Source organism: Cydia strobilella, chromosome 14 (genome assembly GCF_947568885.1).
Source record: "Cydia strobilella chromosome 14, ilCydStro3.1, whole genome shotgun sequence".
NCBI classification, from domain to species: Eukaryota; Metazoa; Arthropoda; class Insecta; order Lepidoptera; family Tortricidae; genus Cydia; species Cydia strobilella.
Window position 1 is genome coordinate 10,678,672 of NC_086054.1, and position 22,049 is coordinate 10,700,720.

The window sequence follows — 22,049 nt, forward strand, 5'->3', positions numbered from 1 at the left end:
GTTGAACAAGAGAATATATTTATGTAGGTATGTATTCTTAAGTAAATGTCAATTAAAAAAGAGTGTAACATAAAGGTACATTAATTACTCCCTTGGGAGTAAAACCAGCTAATAGCGCCTTTTACTTACGTGGAAACAACACTAGCATGAACTGAGATGAAAACTATATTTCCAATACCCAACTCATCTTGAAATAAGAGTCACTGTAGCCTGCAAACGTTTCTGCATCCGATCCGCTTCCATTTCCTTTTGTTCAATAAAAAACATGGTGAATCAACTAGTTTTTATGTGACTTCAAAATATATATTGTTTCCCTTTATACATTTCAAAATGCATGTATGTATGTAAGTTAAAGAAACCCATGGTCCGATTTGGCAACCTAATCCCAAGAATTGGCACAGGCACTAGTTTTTACGGAAGCGACTGCCATGATGACCATCCAACCCAGAGGCGATACTTAGGCCCTTGTTGGGATTAGTCCGACTTTCTTATGATATGATAATGTGGAAGCGATTGTTAAATATCCAATGATATTTTGTAAATAAGTTACATATAATACAAATATTTTGATTACGAGTATGGTCAGATATTGACTCTTCAAACAAACAACTGTCTACAGTTTGGCGAAACTTTTGTATACTTATAATATATTTGAATTGAATTGAATTTTATAGAAACAATTCCGAAATTGTATGTTATTATGATTACGCGTGGCCTGTGACTGATATAGAGATCAATATTAAATTACCCAAATTAGCTAACTTCAAGTTAAGCATTACTGAGGCTTCCACGATCGTAAGGGGTACATTCATGTTATAAAATCATAGTTATGTAATACATTATTACAGCAGAAACTAACAAAGTAGCGTATTAACGGCATAACCAAAGCTAAAAATTCAAGCAGGTCAGTCCTGAAAACTTCATTTGCACAAATTTTTAGCTATTTACGTAGGGAGATTTCTAGTTTTTTACAACTACTTATGGCTAAGCCTAATTATTTACGTTTTAGATGAAGAAATACGATTACAACAATTACATTAATTTAAATCCCCAAAAACTATAACAGCTCGATATATGTGCCATGTTCAAGTTCAACCAAAAGGGTACTTATTGTCGGTTGTCAATAAGACGCTATTTCCATAAGGCTTCAATTTGAAATCAACCTTATCGACAACCGACAATGTGGTACCTTTTAGTTGAAAACGTCACATATCGTAAACACATTAATCATACTTTGATATGTAGAAACTGTAGCAAAATAAAATGTTGTAGGTAGGTGGTCTGCATTACGTATTCGGTAAGCTCGTGGACATTTTTACGTTATTTTCCGATGTAGTGTTAAGTTGTCCAGACGTATATGCTACTACATATACTTTTTTAATCAAACAACTTTAACAAACCGTCGCCATAACGTACTTTGTATTAAAAAAATCTCCGAAATCTTCCTTTCTACACACAACAACACGTATAATATTTATATAGATAAATATACTTAAGATAGCCAGCGCCATTTTAAAATCTGAATTCTTAACTCCTTACTTTTCCATTGTGATGAAATAATGGAATGAAAGGCGTTATAATCAAGAAAATAAACGTTCGCTGTGTACGATTACCAGATTCTAAATGAATTTCAAACATACATAAAGCGAGGTTTAGACTAGCAAGAACTTGCATGCAATTATCATTACATTGCGGTATCTGATAAACATTTTGAATGCAGTTTACCTTAGTAGTCAGCAATGTAACGTAAATTGCATGCAAGTTCTTGCTAGTATAAAACTCGCTTAATATCGTGTAGGGGTCCCTTTGTTTGACATAATTATTGAAAGTCATAATGTAATGATTGTCATATTATCATTAGTCATAACTCTGAAACCGTTAACGTTTCAGGATTTTCCTCAGGTTATCCTATAGATAGGTTAGGTTAGGTTAGAAAAGTTACGCGATTCTGAGAAAAACCAAATTATGACTAACGAAAATGTGGACAAACAATACATTATGACCTCAAACTATACGGAAAACAATATGGTGTAGTGTCTGTTACGTGGTGCTAGCTAGTAGATGCTGAACACGAAACGATTGAATGTGGTATGACATAGTTTGATCGATTTTAGAATGAAGAATATGTTGACGCCTGACGAATGACGCAGTGTAAAAACGTATTAATCGTAATAACATATTTCTTCATGAACTTCACTTATCTTTCGTTTGTTGAACGTTCTGTTTCTAAAGTAAACGATTTTTTGGTCACGCGCATTCTTTACAAATAAAACGACCCGCCACGATTAAGTCATAACTAGTCATATGACTCATAAGCGTACAGATGTAGTGCATAATTATTTTCCTTCGTATTTTCACGGAAACGTACGATTGTGTCTTGCTATTTCAGTCAGTCTCGGTACAACTTTACTGCGGTTGATTGAAGTAGCATGACAAATATGAACATTTCTGAGAAAATACAATGAAAAACAATTATGCACTACATCTGTAATCACATTACCCCAATATCGATAACGGTATTGTTTCGTTAGAAACCGAAAATATGACGTGTTTTTTTTAAAGTCAACTCATTAATAATATTTCTATAGTTTACCTACAGTTTTTTTGGCTGCTCGTTAATTCGGGAACCTTGATTTCCCCTTTATATATTGTAGTCCAACTATAATCTGTCCTACATGGATATTGAAGGAATCTAAACACTGTTTTAACATATGATATGGCAAAATAGACTAAAGCTAAATTTAACGGTTCGCCCAATTTTCCTCCTGAAAACTTATGTACTCGTATGTATTAGTTTATGATTCCGAGGCTAAACAGACTAATCCATAGCAACTGTGACTCAAATTTGTAACGACATAGTGGAGCGGCTGACGCGAATGTCAACTTTTATAGTGAAACTGGGTTTTTCCGCACTAAGTGATTTGGAATTTTTCGGTACACGGCGGAAAGAAGTTGATAAGTCGAGATAGTTTATTGAAGAAATTTGAACTTAAAATCAAATTGCATAAGGTTCAAATTTCTTCAGTTTTTTTCCCGCCCGTTATCAACTTCTTCCCGCCGTGTACGGATTTGTCACGAGATTTTGATTGTTTTTGATCGGTGCGCGGTGGCGTATTGACAGGTCTTGTAAAAGGCGCCCGGGGGCCTGAGTAGTTTTTCAACGTTGTAGAATCCGTGATAACTGATAGCACGTCACTCGTCTATGATGTAATTCATTAAAATTTTCTGCCACATACATAGTGTCAAATAGCAATTTTGAATAGTAATGAATATTATCATTAAGCATGCATATAAGCATTAAGTTGTGTTTCAACGAATACATAACTTAATCAAAAACCTAATTCCGATTTAGTCCGACCGACGAATTTATATATGCCTACATATAAGTTATTCAGGAGTGGCAACACAATGTAAATCGAATGATACCGAGGCCAATTCATGATTTACGCTGTCTTGTACACCTTTACAGAATTCAAAATTAAGCTTGCCGAATTGTTGTTACAAAAAAAAACTATTACGCGACTGAGCATCAAATTAGATATGAAAGAGGATGATGGGATGGGAGTTTAATTCTTGTAATTAAAAAGACATGAATAAACTAATACCTATATATCAATCGTCACTGCCGTAAGTATCTATAGTGTTCTAAGAAAAATTATAGAATTTAAAAATCTTTCCTCCCCGTTAATTAGAAAATATAACACCAACACCAATTACCTACTCATAAAGCAAAAATTTTGAAGTCGTTCAAAGTAAAAGAATTAGACGGGTTTACTGGCCCATAAAAGTTGTACGTATTAGATGGTGATAACTATTGTGCAGTTATAGGATAGGCTAGTGATATATTGTATTAAGTTAATAACCGCTTGAATGTCATAACCCGTTAAAAAGTCGACATAATTAAAAGTTCAAACTTTGCACAGAGCTTACTATACTTAAACGTCACCAATATCCTATAACAGTCTTCTCATACCGATTCTCTAGAACGCAACAGTCATAAATTTGACGCAAGCACGAACCAGGCCAAGGACAGTGTCTGCATATTAGTCAGAGACGTCAGAGTACAGTCAACAAGGCAAGGAAATAAATGCACTGCCTCCACGCTCATACCATGACTAAAGTCCACATAACATTCCACGGGAGAATTAATGGTGACATTTAGATTACATGGTCACAGTTTGGTATCTTAAAAAAGTGTTACATAACTTAAGATAATAAAAATGGAATTACGGAAGTACAAAGTTGAACAAAGTAAAAACATACTAAACAAAGAATAGCAGCCCAAACAAATACGAAAAAAAATTGTCAGAACTGTACGCTGTTTTACTATATTAGCACACCTAAAATTGGTATATTTTCGCAATGTCATCACAACAGCATTGGTAAGTTATAGAGAAATGTTATATACGTAACGTTGCGTAGAATAATCGAACAATTACAAGATACAAAAAGGCAACTTGTGAGCATCGAAGATTAACGCAAAACTAAAAGCTAAAACAGTAGCACCACGTAAGTCTACGACATTTCTACGGTTTTGATTTGCGATGATAATTGGCGACTAGTGTGGGAAACTTAATTGTGCTCTCGTACACTGACGCTCTTGGCGAATTAGGCACGTAGTAAATTTGCCCCCCATATTGTTGATGATTTAGCAATGTCGGTTCAAATCAAGTTATTGTTGTGGTACTTTACGAGTATATACATTAGATATCCGATCGGACGAAGAAGTAGAAGTAGACGAGGTGTAAATATCTGTAACATGATTTACGCTATATGTAGAAAAGCTTTTTCCCCTCACTAGCTCGGAAAGTTGTCTTTTATCCTTTAAAACAAGCTAGGAAAAACGCATTTTATCCACTAGTGGGGAAAGTAATTGGACCTTGGATGGAGCATGTTTAAGTAGCTTGACAGATAACAAAACGTAAAACGCTCATAATAATGATTCGTTTGATATTAATTATCATTAAACAAATGGTTTGAGAATCTAATAAAAAATACTAAATTTAGCTTTATTTAATGATTTTATGTCATAAACCTTAAAGTTATATAAGAAACGTTTGTTTTTTAATAATTATGTTAAATATAATCGCACAAGTTGAGTCGATGCAATTTCAAAACGCATCATTGACATTTCATACGTCAGAAATGTCAACATTGTCAACAAAATTTTCACTTAAAAACTTCTTACGTAAAAATACAGACTTTCCAGAGTTTTTTGTTATAATATCGTAAAAAAATTAGTGATTTCAGTGATGAAGATGATCTAACGCCTGTGGATGTTGCACTTTCCTCGCTATAGTGAGGTGAAAAGTTTTGTATGTATAACACACGGGTGCAAATGTATTTTACTTCTCGTGTGAAACACTTGCGGGTAAAATACAACTTTGCACCCTTGTATAATAATAGTTATTTGTTATACAAGGGTGCAAAGCTGTTATCTGTCAAGCTACTTAAACACGCTCCGTCCAAGGTCAAATTACTTTCCCCACTAGTGGATAAAACGCGTTTTTCCCCGCTTGTATTGAAGGATAAACGACAACTTTCCGAGCTAGTGAGGGGAAAATAACTATTCTGTTTCTGCGTCTGACACTATCGGTTTAGATATACCAACTTTTCGATGTAAAATTAGGTTTCAGACTAAGTCGAAAAGTTTCAACAGTTTTAACGGAATTTAACTTTCGAAGAAGAGAAAATACATCCAATCGATAAGTACTGCGAGCGTTGTTTCACAGAACTATTTACTTTTAAAGAATCGTTGAAACTGTTACGGAATGGAAACACAATTTAACAGACTAGTGAAATCTTCGTTTTTTCAGTAAAGAAAATTAATGCTGAACCATTAATTTTTACAAGATTTTTTTAATTAGACTACTTTTTACAAGATTTGTTAAATAGTAACAAGATTTTTTTTCTTGCGTTGACATCGAGGTTCCGACTTCTACAGTCGGTCTAAATATGTCCCACTACTAGGCACAGGCACAGTCTTCACGCTAGCCTCTTGCCTAAATATTAGCGACTTCACAGAGAACTTTGATTTTCTTTGCCGATCTACGAGTACATGTAGGTTTATGCTTTCCCACCCACCCTTTCCTTCACCAAAAAGCAACTCAATCGTACGTCGTACGCCATTGATTTGATTTGAACGACCTGTTTGGAATCAGCACGCGTCACCGCTCGGTTCAAGCTCAGTTTTTCGTCGAATCTCCACCACCTGAGGGGTTGCAAGTGCGTTGCCGGCCTTTAGGATAGGAGTACGGTCTTTTCTTGAAGGTTTGAAGTTTTTCTTGGTTTACCTAAATCGTCTAATATTGGTGTATAATTTGAATAGTGATACTTGTAGAGAGTACCCGGGCAAGGTAGGAATCGCGAGGTTAAATATGTATAGATCGGCCGACCCCGGGCTGGCACTGCTGGACTAATAAGGTCAGCTTCGGGATGCGCCATAGCACAAACGAAGACATTAAAGCAACCATTATACCTTATCTTAGGTATAAGGTGCGCAAATGGCCACTTAAGTGGTCTTTACGGGTGTTTGAGGTGTGTCTGTAAACAAACGTCTATTATATTGGGTGTTACTATTTTTACGAGTACTAATTTCTGTAGGCTTGCAAGTTTGTAACAATGGGGGTATCAGGAGCATAGGTTATCCGAGGCGTTCTTCAGGCCTATGATTACAGATACAGATACAGATCTTTTTTTGGTAAAAATAAAATACATTTGATTGTCGCGCTTTTGTCATGGGCGTCATTTCTCGCTCGACAAGTATGTAGGTAAGTGGGAGAGTAACGCACGACACGTTAGATGATAATAGTGCAACCATCATCAAATCGTCAAATATACTGCTTCGGAAGTTTTGTATTGGAATTGGACTAATAAGAAGGGAAGCTTCGAAGTAAAAATAAATAAGAAGAATGATTAAATTAAGGCATTTCAGATATTTTTAAACCGTTTTTTTGTTCTACATGACCCATACCTAATTAAAACTGACTTCGTCTCTACTGAATATTCAGGTCATGAAGAGTAGTAAAATTAACAAGGCGCGATTGGTAATTATTTTGAGGTTTGAGAGCCCGCGAGCTTACTTACCCCACCGCCACTAAACTTGATTTACCTACTTATCCGATGGGCTAGCCTATTAACGAAAAACGAAAAGAAAACAAGGAATGGTATATAAGAATAGTTTACAGACACGTGTAACTAATCAACGTGTCATGGAAGCCTGTTATCGACAAATTCTACAAGTTATTTTATTGTTTAACTACCTACGCCTACCTACCTACTAATACTTAAGACATATATTCCCAAAATATATAATAATCGTAGTTACTTTTAAGTAACCAATATAAAACTCTGATACCTAGGTACTAGAAAAGAACTTACACACGACTACGCAGAATTGACTAGACTTAAAAACAATATAGGTAAGTTTGTAAAAGGGCAATAACTAAGAAACTTAACGCTTAATTATTTAAGAACTAGAGACAAGTTACGCAAAGCGAGCTCCACACGAGGAGTAATTATCTCGTAAACTACGACTCCAGAAAACGAGCAATTCGAAAATTAACATCAACGAATTGCAGCAAAGGATACTATTTGTCTATTTGTAAACGGGTTTCCTACGAACTGTTTACATCATTAGGTATGAAAGATATTGTGATATATAATATTGTCTTCGGTTACCGCGATAGTTACTCATGAAATAAAACTATGAAAACGGATTATATCGCGTATATTGAATTCAATATACGCGATATAATCCGTTTTCATAGTTTTATTTTATTGTGATATATATTATACTGTTATGCAAATGTTGACTATGATGTAAACAAAGGGAAGATTTCAATAATAAAGTTTTTAAGGAAGCCAGGAGTCCCACGATTCTACTAACATACTGGTACCATAAAGATTTCATCAATAGATATAGGTAGACATTTTATCTTGCAAAGCAAGAGTAGATATCAAACCGACAAAATTGATATCAAAACTTCAGAATATCCAACAAGGCGGATCTGTTTAAGAGTAAGCGGCATTTTTCAGACGCTGCGCTATGAACGACATCTGCATCGTGCATTTATTGAAAGCGGAGTATTCCCACTTCCCACCCCATCCGGTGACGTGCAAACGGAAAAATACGACGTCGTTCCGAACCGATTGTTTCTCTATTCCGAACGCGAACGAGACACAAAGTAGGTAGGAAATAATTATAGGTACCGCGAGAGCGACATGTCCTCCCGCCCCCATCGTCCCCCTGGGATAAAATGTCGCGAAAGACTTGTTGCTTTATCAATGTCATGTTTTAGGGAGACGGGGTAACAGATTCAAAGGGTTATTAAGACTGTTATGCGTACCGAACAGACATTTTTTGCACAAAAACATGTGTAATAAGACTTAGGTGATGGCTTCCTGATGTCAGACTATTTTAACAACAGCAAAACAATGTCTTCATTTACCTTTAATATTTTCAGCAATAAACGAAAGTTTAGTTAAGTATTATAAATTTTACCTTTTGGAATTGCAAAGATGGCGTTGATAACATGAAACTATATACTAAATACTAAAACAAATCTAAGAAAGTGGTGAAATCTGACCATACCTAGGCGTCAAAGACCGGAAAATAAAGTGGTTTCTGTAAATAAATGGTATCATATTGTGTATATGAAAGTATACAATAGGTAATAGATTATTTGCTTTCATTGTACGATATACAGAAGTAATCGAGGAAGTTTGTGGAATAGAATAAGGTTGTTATCATCATAAAGAAAAATGTTTGGCTGAATAAGAATTTTCGCAGAAAAAACACTAAGTACTTGGAATTATCAGCTCTTGGAATAATCGATGCACGCATTTTTCCGTAAAGCTCTGAATAAGTGGATATTAAAAAAAATTCCGCTTCCAAACCTGAGTTCGTAGTTTCGAACCTCGACTCCTAACAAGGATTGTTTCAAAACTTATCTACAAAATATCAATTGATAATTCAATAAAAACAAAAGTACATAGATATTGTGTGTGAATTCCCTAATCCTTCATAGAGGCGGACACCCTGACGCTAATAGTCACACCCACGACACTCACAACGAACTATGACTATAGTCCAGCACTAGTTCTTACATTCAGAATAGGGATTATAATACTATTGAGTGTTAGTGAGAATTTGTGACAGTTATAAGTTTCTACAAAGGTACTAACTTATCTATATTAATTAATTCTAACGTAAATTAAAAGGGTAATCAATATACGGGAATGGCGTTAAAAGAATAAATAAAGTTCGGCCAGGCTTCACGGAAAAGTGATACATTTTAATTAAACGTGTTCCATGAATTCTGTGGCGAGAATATCGCAACATTTTCACGAAAAAAGGGAAAATATTTAATTTTCCTAGAGGACTCTCACTCTGAAGGGCGCTCGTCAGTGCTTTGTCCTCATACTATGACTAAGTACAATGCAGAAAGTTGTAGTAGCTATTTGGTCTTGGGGATTACTTTTTAGCTTTTATTTAGCTTCACTGACATGTGACGACCTGACGACCCATCCAGTCTCAGAAGCCAGGCTTCGTCTGTTATAAAAGGTTCTGTCTTACCGATGTGACAACTGTATGGACATGTATCATATTAAACAGGAAACTTGTTAAGTACATACTTGCGTATTGATTGATTGATTGGCATGCGTTTACGACGGCGTTGGCCCGCAAAAAAGCTTTAAGATTACGTTTTACGCCACCCCTTTGTGTTGTCGAAAGCAAATTGCAAGTGTCGCGTAAAATGTTCACGTTGGAAAGACTACGGGATGTGTAAATCATCCAGATTTATTTAATTGCCCATAAAGGGCAGACTATGTTGGAAGTGGCGGCGTGAATAAACTTTTACATATAAATATCTTCATAGTGAAATAAACATTGCGGGACGCGCAGTGAATTTGGGGTCGCCAAATGACAGTTACACTTATAATGTCCGCAGATAGCCATCTCGGAGAACATTAACATTTTCGCGCTACGATTCTAAAACTGAAGAAATTACATGATGTTGTGAAATTCTGTTAAGCAAAACGGGAATTTGAAAGTATAATTCGGTTCAATGACACCATTTAGGATTGACGTCAATAATCCGAAAAATTGCGTATGTATTTATTGTTTATTTAGAGCACACATGAATTTGAATAAGGTAACAGATCATACAAAAATTCAAATCATTATAATTTATAATATTTAAAACAAACAATAAATACACACGGCGCTGGTCTATTGTGTAAGTAAAAGTCGAAGTAAGACGGAAAATTGTTACTAACATTGACGGCGTCAACGTATTAGATACAACCTGTTGAATCCCTGGTGATTCCGACTATCTTCATTGGAAATACAAGCACTTCAGTGTTGACGTTCGATATTACCCGAGCAAACTGCCGTAAGAGGTGCTAGAAAATAAATACTCACCTACGAGCAATGTCGGGAGGTAAGTAAAGTATCATTTCGGTCTGTAAACGCTAACCGAATTGCGCACTAACAATTTTGCAATCAATCGCAATCGCGGATAGTGTGAGTGAGTGTTTAACTGAAATATTAGTATTATTTATTTATATATTTGTTTAGTTCAGTTATCAGCAAAAATATCTACTTATATGGCACGCTTTCAGTGCTTTGTTGTGTACGTAACATACATATTTTGGCAGATAATAAAACGCGAGGTAAACACTAAGTGTAAAACATTACAAATTAAATCCAAATGAACGCTATTAAATTTTTATCATTCAAAAATTAAAATTATTACTGAAAAAGTCAATTCCCCCAGCCAACATGAGGCAACAACTAAATTTTTGCACTTTTGTGGATAAAATTAAACTTTCTTATCAATTTTTTAAAGAACAAAAGGAGCCTTTACAAAAATATATTATCTAATTAGTCATTGATGATGTGCTATTTACTTAATTCTTAATTTCACTTCTTTTCACGGCACAATCCTCTCCCATTCTCTCTAAGTGTCCGAGCCACTGAAGCCTAGCCGCTTTAGTCTCTCTCCAACAATGTTGGGTTCTTCGTGCCGTGAAGAGAGCGTACTTGGGACAACCAAATGGGAGACACCCGATTGGACATCCTAGATGTTCCAGTGGGAACGACGTAGTAGCTCAAGACCTACCGGCCATGGCGACTGGCGAGAGCAATCGCAAGACCGAGAGGCATGGCGTGATCTGGTGTCGGAGGCCAGGACTCACTTTGGATCGTTACATCACCGTAGTAAGTTAATTTCACAAAATAATTTATACATTAGTAACAAAATGTCACTTACAAGGCGAAGTAAACAAATTTTAATGGACAACATAAAGTGCTCGTCTAATGCAACGTTAAAACTATTTTTACCATGACGACGAACCCATTTCGAACAAAATTCCAGTGATTCAGCATGGTTGATGCACAAAAAACTGATTGCGGCTGTGTTTTAAATTAAACAAATACATTTTATATTACTTAGGTACCTATATAAACTAAAAATAAATTCACTGCACCTAATTCACAACAATTCAATTGTAGAATGTCAGTAAAAAATAATATTTGCATAATGAGCATAAAACTTTGAGCGTTACAGCCGTTACGTATACTTACTAACATAATAATTACTAGAAACTTAAGGCGTTATTCATAAACGCGCTACAAGCCTCAATTAGCTACTAATCATTTGTCTTAATCTAACATTTTGACTTAATGTCTTTGTGGGAAAGGGATAAAACATGAATGATCTAATTGAAGCTTATAAAGTTTTATTAATAAGTTTTATAAATGTTTGAAGTTGAATGCTAATTTGTTTCAGAAATTAATTTGTATTTCATAATTCACATCGTCTTTGTGACATGTTGATATTATGTTTCTATGGCTCCTAAGATTAGATCTAAGAAACTATCATAACAATAAGTAATAATTTGCGTCAACACTGTAAGGGGCACACCGAGCGGATGCTTATTTATTTTATTATTAAGAGCCCACTGTGTCCCGCAGAAAAAATCAATTGCACCAAGCAATTTCATTAAAAAAAAATTGCTTTAATTGTCTATGACTATGACCAAAACTGAGAGCACAATTTGACAGTTTGACGTAATTTTTCCGAAAGTTGCCACATGATCGCCATGTAACAAATTACCAAATAAAACAAGTGAAATTTCCCTCCTGTGATATCAAACAATATCAGGGTTGTCGAGGTGACATCATCGCTGGAGCACGTTGAGGGCGGGTGAAATATCGCCGCGTCGTAATGACAAACTCCGCGGCCACAACAAAACGGTAGCGACAACTCGCTTCCGACAGCCCTATATTTACAGAGTATTTTGTGTAGGTACGGTCTACCGTTTGAGTGAGGCGGTCGGTGAAAAGTTATTTCATGGTACCAAATATTAACATTTTATCTTAATCCGTATGACACAATGCTCAAAAGGGAGTTTTCAGAAAATAGTGTATCCTATTAGCGTAAGTAGTTAAGAAATAGTACATTGTGCAACAGTTAAATATTGCATAGGTTAAATATTGAAAACGAGGGTATAGTTACTATAGGCTCGAGTTTGCAATATTATTACGCCCCGAGTTACACACAATTTTTTTTCATCACACTTGCGATACAAAAATGAAGTATAAAGACAAAAAACTGTAAATTATAATACTAGAAACTTCATAACTCCCTAGGGAAAACGCTTTTTCTATAGTTCCTGCTAAGCCTGCGTGCAATTCCACATTTACTGAGCGAGTGTGATGAAAAGTTAATAGCTGTCAGTTTTGTGACGACAATTAAGCATGTGCAAACAGTGATTAACTTTTCTTAACAACTCACGCTAAATCTATTTTCTGAAAATTTTCTTTTTCTGTTGATTTTAGCGGCTGTTTTTCGTTCCATGTGCGTATCTAAATGAAATTCCATTTTTATCCGTAACGGTCGATAAAGCAGATCTTAATATTTCAACGCTACTAAAGTGGTCCCTAAGACCCAAACAGCCAAAATGTCACCTCATCTCACTTAATCTTGAAAATAAAATGCAAAATTTGACTGACATGGCTCGACGCCAAAATGAAGCGCCATCCAAATGTAGTGATTTCGTGAACCTTCTTTATAACGGGAAATGTTTTTAAGGAATGACTACAGCCTACAAATTACAGTCCTAAATAAATGCCAATTTCCGATTGTGTTAGCCAACATAACCAGGAAACGATCAACAAATTATACAACCTAACAATTGTCCAATAGGAACAATAGAAACTTCAAGTAGTTTATGCTCTCCGTATCGCCCCGTGGCTAACAATGCTAGTTCGCTCACCGACATCTTACATTGTATGAGCAGCCATACATCAAGACTCGATTGCCTTGACCGCTACACGGGGCCAATCAAACTTTTTATGCCACCTCATCTGCTCGCATAACATATGGCATCTCATTTGTACTGTTACGCTTTTGTTACCTTCGGTTACAGGAGAACTCAATTTCATTTTATAACGAGAAACCAACTAGTTTTACATGTAATATGAAATTTATGCATCGGTTATGTTAATTAATTTCTAATCCAATGGGAAATTCATTACGTTTAATTAATAGTCAGTAACAATATTCTAAAATAGGTAATATGATTTGTGTCCGGTTATTATCGAGTGTGGGACGGGTTTTGGTGTGGAATTTTGATTGTATTGGATTTTCACACTGTATGTGCTTGAAAAAGCATTAATCGAGGAAATGCATGTAATTGGAAAGCCAACTAATTACTCGTCAAATTTTTCTTAATTTCGTAAACACAAATTTTGCGATCCAATCTATTTATACAACTTCAACCCGAACCCACAATGCTTGGAATGATTTTAGGTACGAGACTATATTTCGCTCAATTGACAAGCAGACAACATTTTCTACAATCACAATGATCTAAAAGTCCAAATATGATAATCAGTCGACAACCAGCCCGCCGTCAAGCTTTATCGAAATAAACAATGGACCGTCGCCGGATTCCAAGTAAAACCTTTTCGAACACACAAAAAAGATGCATCTATTTATCTTTCCCGGGACACATGCAAGGGCAACAATTCGGCCCCTAATTAAAATGGATTAGGTTACCAAGCGCCCGCTTTATTTGTTTAAAAAGTCGGAGAAAGTTTTAATTAGTCCTTCGGAAAGCTATTTGTCAAATAATTATAATTTACAATATCTCGACGAAGTGTTAAGTGAGGTTGGTGTTATCAGAGCTGATGATTCAGTCTTCAAGAGCCCAGAAGCTTTTGTTTTGTTTTTGAAGTTATAATTTGTCTTATTTCATAAAACTTAAAATTTAAATGTGGAAGTTGTTATACAGGCCTCCCGTCCAAGGGGTTAGATTTAAGGGTAAACAATAAACGTTTTATCAACCTGTAAGATGAGTAGGTACATGTCGCGCGCGTAATACAATATGGTGCCAATAATCTGTTCCCGATGACGAAGTATACATTTACATCGTTAACTAAACTTATGAAGTAATTTGCACAGTTTATTGACGTCACTTTCCACCGAGACCAGTTGTCTGTTGGGATTGATACCGGTCTGACATGAAATACACGCCCCTGCACGGCATCTGAACTGAACGGGCCTCTAATCATTCGAAGTCGCGCCGCAGTGAGCCAAACGCTCGTTTTTTACCACATCTCATTTGCATAGCTTTCCGTCTTGCTTGCGCTTGATAAAAAAAGGCAGGAGGTGACAGAGATGCAAATCTGTACCGGCGACCTTCGCAACGTGCGCACGCGGCGATACCGTTGCGTCCGTGAGAAGGAATTTTTGTACGGTTTTCCAAGATCCGCACAGGCTTGTTACTCCAATCGCCTACGGTGCTCAGCGAGCGTACGTCTCACAAAAGCCATAGTAACCGTGATGTCAATACCACGTTAGAACTGATGCGAAATCGGAGATAATACTGGTTCAAGTCCCGATCGCATAGTCTATGAACCATGAGAATAAGCCTAGCTGACGGTGCTAGCATACTATCTTACTTTGTTACAACAATAATACGTGTCATGAATTAATATTTGGTTCAAATCTAACTAGCTCCCTTTATAAACTAGAATTAGCCGGCTAGATCTAATTCTCACATTACTTAGTATGTATTTTGCTCTGTTTAACTTTACGGTCGTCTCGCAGCGACCCTAATTCGTCGAATTGTACTCTGTGCGTCATATTAACCGAATAATAGAAATACCGGGGCTAATAAACTGACAATATGTACAGTCGACATATATATGTGTCGCTCCAAATATGGCAGGATAGGGAAATAGGTATATCAGGCAGCTACAATCTGAAGTTGTACTCTATCGTTTTAATAGAGTCGTGTTCGGATATTTGTAAGCGTCTTTTTCACTGCGATACCTATATCTAAATGCAACTAACTGTACAAATCGTGAACATTCGAGGTAGTATGTACTCCACATTTCAATGGCTATTAAGGACCATGTGTCATCTCACGACTTGAATAATGCTTCCCATACGTCATCTTAGATCCGAGTCCAAACGAAAGCATTAAAATTCTTCTGTAATGATTTCTAAAAAAGATTAATCGTTTTATTTTCACCGTTTTCAATGGCAGTCGATTGACATTGATGTAGTTAACGAGATAAATTGTATTTGGCGTCGCGAGGATATTAGGATTCGTCATTTCGACGATAATTTATCTTGAGCTCGCCATTGGATTCAAGAAATGTAATATGGAAGGAAATAGGTCACGCAATCCTTAGTCGCTGTCGTGACCTGCGACTAAAGCCGCGTAGTTAAGACTGGTTGTTTCCGGTTTCCTATTATGTTCACTATCTTATTTTACTGAGCGAGTTCCTTTATCTCTAATCTAGTTTTCTATTGCTTAATTTTATAGACTAAATTGAAATGAAACAAAATGATTTTACATAATTTTTTGGATTGATAGACGTTCCGTCTTCGCTTTTCGTTCATCCATAATTTTAGACTTAAATATCGTAACTCCGTGCAATGTTGTTCAACCGGTTTATTCGAATGTTAAACCAAAATGTTAGCTGAGAATAGTCAGAATTCAGAATTACCTCGAGGACTCGTGTAATTTATGCTTGCGATTACGTTCCGAGACGATGTTGATGGCATACTAACTATCACGACTACTGCTGCGTCGCGAATATTGTCAAATCATTCTTGCATGCAGCGATAACGAGCCATACATGTGATACACACACATCATGCACATACGCACAAGCACAACGAATGACCACTTCTCTGGCGCCCATTTCTCGAACGGTATTAGTCTAATATTATTAGTGTGTTGGCATGGTAACCCATACGACTTGACAGTTCGTGGACTAATAATATTAGCCTAATACCGTTAGAGAAATGGGCCCTATTTAGTTCCAAATCTGAAGATTAAATGTTATAATTACAACACTAATAATTACTAAAGCGATCTCTTCTAGAAGTCCTGAATAACCTTTTGAGTTATGAATATCTAGTCAATCAACATCCGAAAATGTACAAAATATATATTTCATATTATCAAACCCAAAAGTGTGATTGTGTCATGTATTTTTGTTAATATAGCAACTTCATATTTAAATTAGTCATCAGTAAACAAGGCGATAGTATTCTCCAATCTTAATAAAAATGCGGCATTAAGCACACGGTCCTTAAGTGCCTTTTTGTTTAGTATTGGAGAGTTATGGATCTCTTCGGACACAAGATCGTAAAACCACGCGTCGTCATAACAAATTCCCGACCGATGATAAACTCTGAACATTCTTCACTTTACAAAAAGGTAATTGAACTTCTATATATTTTCTTAAGCCTTAAGTGAGCATCTAAGATAAGGTATTGGCAATGACCTCGGAAACATTGCCCTATGGGTTTAGGGCTTCGTTCACACAGTTGGGAAACGGAACACATATTTATTGTATGCTCTAAAAGTAAACATGAAAGAGGATTTAAGCGGAAATTAATGTGATTATTTTATTGAATTAAAATCTATTCGAATGAAGCGACCCGACCTTTAGATTACAATATCGGCAGATATCGGCAGATACCGACAGATATGTGCGTGTATCGCTAAGCACCACACACGCAACGATACCAAAATATATATCGCTCTCTGTCTAGCACCTACATTGTGAGAGAGACGAAACATACCGACCGATACATCGCACAAGGCATCTTAAGGCATCTGCAGATGCCTTTAGATAAGATATCGGCATATACCAAAATATATATTACAGCTTCGTGTGTGGGCTCTGTCAAATATTTAGTACGTAAAAGATATCGGCAGATGCCGTATCTGACGGTATCTTCTGATATATTATCGCTCCGCCTGTGATGGGCTTGATACGAGACTTTGTACTTTACATTAAATGTAAAAAAAATTGTAAAATACTTCTTATTCATAAAACTTTTACGGGCCTGATTTCGTTAAATTAAAAATGACAGATAAAGACAAACGAGTCATAGTCAACAGCCAACTCAGGCCAGTAACGCGTTTATGAATAACGCCATTTAACGGGGTAAGATTGAATGGATTTTTCATGCGGGTTAAGAGGAAAAGTCGCCCGTAACCCGTAATGCTTCGGCATACGGACGATTTTTTGTCTCATCCCTCACGAAAAACCCGTTCAATCTTATCCCAACGCACCTTAATATCTTTATCGTCCGAGACGCTTATTGGTCACAGAAACCTGTTCCTGGCTCGCGGTAATCGCGGTCTAAAAGACATCTAGTTCTATTACCAAAAAAAGTTTTTGTAGTTTTTTTTTACCTTAATATATCTACATTGTAGAAAGCAATGCATTGTTGCACGAACGTATCAATCAAAACTAACTCAGTTTCGAATCTAATACGATTCTCATTTAATATTCCATCCATGCGAGCGATTTGCTTATAATACGAACAAAGTAGGTAACAGAATGATAAATAAATTATACTTTTATTATACCCTTTGTCGTGTCTGTAGTTTAAGGAGGCTCTCAAAATAGTTTCCTTCTCGTTCTTTTCCATGCAAAAAGTAATGTACAGGTGGTGTGTCTCTTTCTGATGTGATGATTTATAGCCATACTAAGTTAACATATTCGAAGCTACTTACTAGTTAGTACGAAGAACAGCGCCGTATGGTAAAAGGGAGTAACTATGTTGGAATATCGTAAATTCATGTTGCTTTTGTGATTTAAAGAGCTATAAAGGCGCCCATCTTTTATCATGATTATGATTATGAGCCTATAAAGTTATTATTTTATCTTGTGAGTAAATAAAGGTTACGTTACGTTCTTCTGTGTTGGTTACAATTTAATGACAGTGTAGTTTTGTATCTACAATTTTTTTTTTGCTTTTTAGGGTTCCGTACCTCAATAGGATAAAAACTGAACCCTTATAGGATCACTCGTGCGTCTGTCTGTCTGTCCGTCTGTCACAGCCCCTTTTCTTCGAAACTACTGGACCAATTAAGTTGAAATTTGGTACATATATGTAAGCTTGTGACCCAAAGATGGAGATGTAACGTAAACAAATGAATTTTAAACATGGGGGCCACTTTTGGGGAGTAAATGAGAAAATTAAAAAATTTAGTTTTTCTAACTATATCGTGTCAAATGAAAGAGCTCATTGCGATAACCTCAAATATTTTTTCGTAATTTTAAAATAAACAGTTTTGTTTGACGAAATCTATGGTGGCTGAGCTTTCTGTATGATGACGAAACCTGCGCTGTGGATCTGACGTTATTACTATGTTTTTTTTGCTCAATAAATTTTTGGAAAGGTACATAAGTAGGTACTTTCCGTTTAAAAGGTATTTAAGAAAATAGCCAAAAATTGATCCGACCCCTACGGATGGTTACAGAACCGTTGGAACGCGAGTCCAACTCGCACTTGGCCGGTTTTTTTCTTAATAATAGTTATAATGTCTAGAACAAAGTCGATCCAATCGCAACAGACCATAACACGATTTTTTTATGTACAATAAATTATCAAGTGAATTAGGGTCAGGTTCAGCAATATACAGTCTGGCAAAAAAGAGTAGAAATTAAAGAGTGGCAATACTGTAGTGTCGTCCCTTTTTTCTTAGATTGATTTGAAAGGGACGACTCTACAGCGTTGCCACTTTTTAATTTCTACTCTTTTTTACTAATCTATACTGTTAAAATTTGTCTGGTAGGCTTAACATCGCAACTTCTAGAAATACAAAATGTTGTTATACATTTTGTATTTCTTCTCCTTCTTAAGGTACAGGGTGTCCAGTGGCAGGTGTCCGATTTCGAAATTTGTTTAAATAAAACTAAACACATAAACAAAAACTATTTATTTTTTATGAAACGAAGATGAATGCGGGTTAATTTTTTTAATATTACATTTTCTACCTTCGTTTGTACGCACTTCCAACCTTTTTCCGCATATTCCGAAATTAATGCAAAACTTACGCCTTGCGGTAGTAAGTGAAAAGTTTTTGGTTCAGATACGCCTTGATGAGTGCGTGCATATTGCCTATGCACGCTGCTCTGATGGCCAGCAATCCATTGTCATTAATTAATTCGAAAAACTCACGACCCCGAAATCTGAAATCTGCCGCTGAACATTCTGTAAGTACAGTCAAGGTATTAAATATCGACACGGACAAATTACTAAAAAAACCGGGCAAGTGCGAGTCGGACTTGCGCACGAAGGGTTCCGTACCATTAGGCAAAAAACGGCAAAAAAAAACACGTTTGTTGTATGGGAGCCCCACTTAAATATTAATTTTATGCTGTTTTTAGTATTTGTTGTTGTAGCGACAACAGAAATATATCTTTGAAAATTTTAACTGTCTAGCTATCACGGTGACAGACGGACAGACAGACAGACAGCGAAGTCTTAGTAATAGGGTCCCGTTTTTATCCTTTGGGTACGGAACCCTAAAAATGTGTAGACAGGACCTTATTGCCCGTACATTAAGGTTTTGTGTACATATTTTTGGCTCTTTATCCGTGTCGATATTTAGTACCTTGACTGTACAACTATGATGGGTAGAAAATAAAGCGCAACAAGCAGGTAATTCACATAGTAGCACTAAGTTTATTTTTTCTTTGTTCCAGTTTGCACTTTCTCAGTCGCCGTCGGTGGTTTAACCAGCACAATTAAAAGCCGGTTCTAAACAAAGGCCACTAGAGCAATGTCGATTAGAAATGAAACTTCACATAATGAGTGAAACAGTGGTCGATAAGCATGACTAATTAGCTGTGGTGAACCGGTCCGTATTATGGCGACCGGGATTAGAAATTGTGGTGCTTGAGACTAAAACCTCACATTTGAGTTTGTTGCCGGTCCCGGTTTGGGATACCCTCCTCCAATTGAGGGGGGATTCAAATCTTCTCGGGACAGAGGTGTAGGTTATATCGGATCGGACAATGTGAAAACGCTCTAAGAAGGCCGTTGAAGAAGAAGATATTTGACAGACGTTTATGTATAATGTAATAGTCCTATAAACTCACCGGCTCGACTCCAGCATCATTTTGTGTGGCCTGCGAAAAAAAAACAATATGTTAAAATGTGGCACAAATCACAAAAAAAACAAAAAGATTATACAACTTATACAGTGTGTAAATCCAATATGGGCTAATATTTAAACGATGGTTAGCATGGGACCTAAGAAGTACCTATGTTGAGATTTTGCTTAGAAATACAATGAAAATTTTAACCATACAAAATAATTCGGCCCGCAATGTAAAGCAACACCAAGCTAGATACGAGCTTTTTAAAGTAACTATCAACGCTTGCCGGCAGTTACTATAAAAAGCTCGTATCTCGTAATGTCATGCTATATCTCGTAATGTGCAGTACATTGCTGCTCGGTAAATTTTCAAAAATTTATTACGGGGTCATAAATAAGTGTAACATGAAAAACTTTCTAATTAATGATTACACGGATTTATAACTGATTTAATTTATTGATAAAATTTCGAGAGGATATAGACGTTCAAGCTACTTACTTATAAAGCGACTAATAATCCAGTGCGATCAGCGCTACTTCGTATATGTATTTCAAAAAGGAAGGTAAATAATATATTGAAATCAGAAGTACAAAATATAATGTGGCAAGCTGTACTGAATTAGGATTCAGTGTCTTAAGTATTTTGGAAGCGCATGATTTGAAGAGATTTTATGTCTAAGTATTTGGTTTTTCGCAACCGCAGAAATGTTATCTGTTTATTTCGAACAGACTGGTGGTTTTCATACAAGTCTTTGCTAATTAAAACACAAAATGTACCTTATCCTAGCCTTTTTTGCCTTATTATAGGTAATACTAATATTATAAATGCGAAAGTGTGTATGTCTATCCGTCTGTTACCTCTTAACGCTTAAACCGCTGAACGGATTTAGTTTAAATTTGGCATAGAGATATTAATTGGTGTAAGCAATTAAGCATATAATGTTCAAAACGATTGCCATCAGATTTTATCAAGGCACTATACTTACTCTAACTGCTAGAACTAAATCCACGCAGACGAAGTCGCGGGCAAAAGCTAGTAGGTAATATAGGTCAAACCACGAAAGCTGGCGCGGGTTTTCTATGAAAATGTTGACAGTTCAGTACAAATCTCACGTCAAAAATAATGGAATAAGTAGGCACCAAAAATGTGGAACATATCTTTGACTTCGACTTGCGTACCGTCACGCTCACGTCCATGACATTTACCTACACAGGTACATTTATTATTTCATTGTCGTACCTACATGCAACATCATTGTGAAAAGAGCACTTACTCTGACCACACTAACAAATTCGTAAAACAGGTAAAACAATAAATGAATTATACAAGGTACCCATTACACCGAAACCGATATTCAAAACGTTAAAAGGGAATCCGATTTCATAAAGATCAGCAGATGGCAAAGTCGGCATTTATCTCGGTAATTCATTCACAGCGAGTTTAACCGAGTAACATCGCGAACAAGAGTAACGACCTATACGGAATTACGATTGTCGGGGCATTCGACTGAGATCTTGAGCATCCTTATTACGCTTTAATTAATATCCTTTGACTAATTTATATTAAATTCTATTTTAGTTTAAGTTTCGTAATTTAGTCAAATAATATTTTTAAG

The 22,049-nt window shown here is 36.1% G+C and overlaps 1 protein-coding gene across 1 annotated transcript in view; it reads right to left on the reverse strand.

Moving 5' to 3' along the window:
* The window catches only part of LOC134747195 (AF4/FMR2 family member lilli), a 265,189-nt gene that overhangs the window by 155,820 nt on the left and 87,320 nt on the right, over positions 1-22,049 (reverse strand). Inside the window, exon 2 of the mRNA XM_063681787.1 lies at positions 20,435-20,464. Coding sequence (XP_063537857.1) covers positions 20,435-20,464 — 30 coding nt within the window. The remainder of the gene's footprint in view (positions 1-20,434; positions 20,465-22,049) is intronic.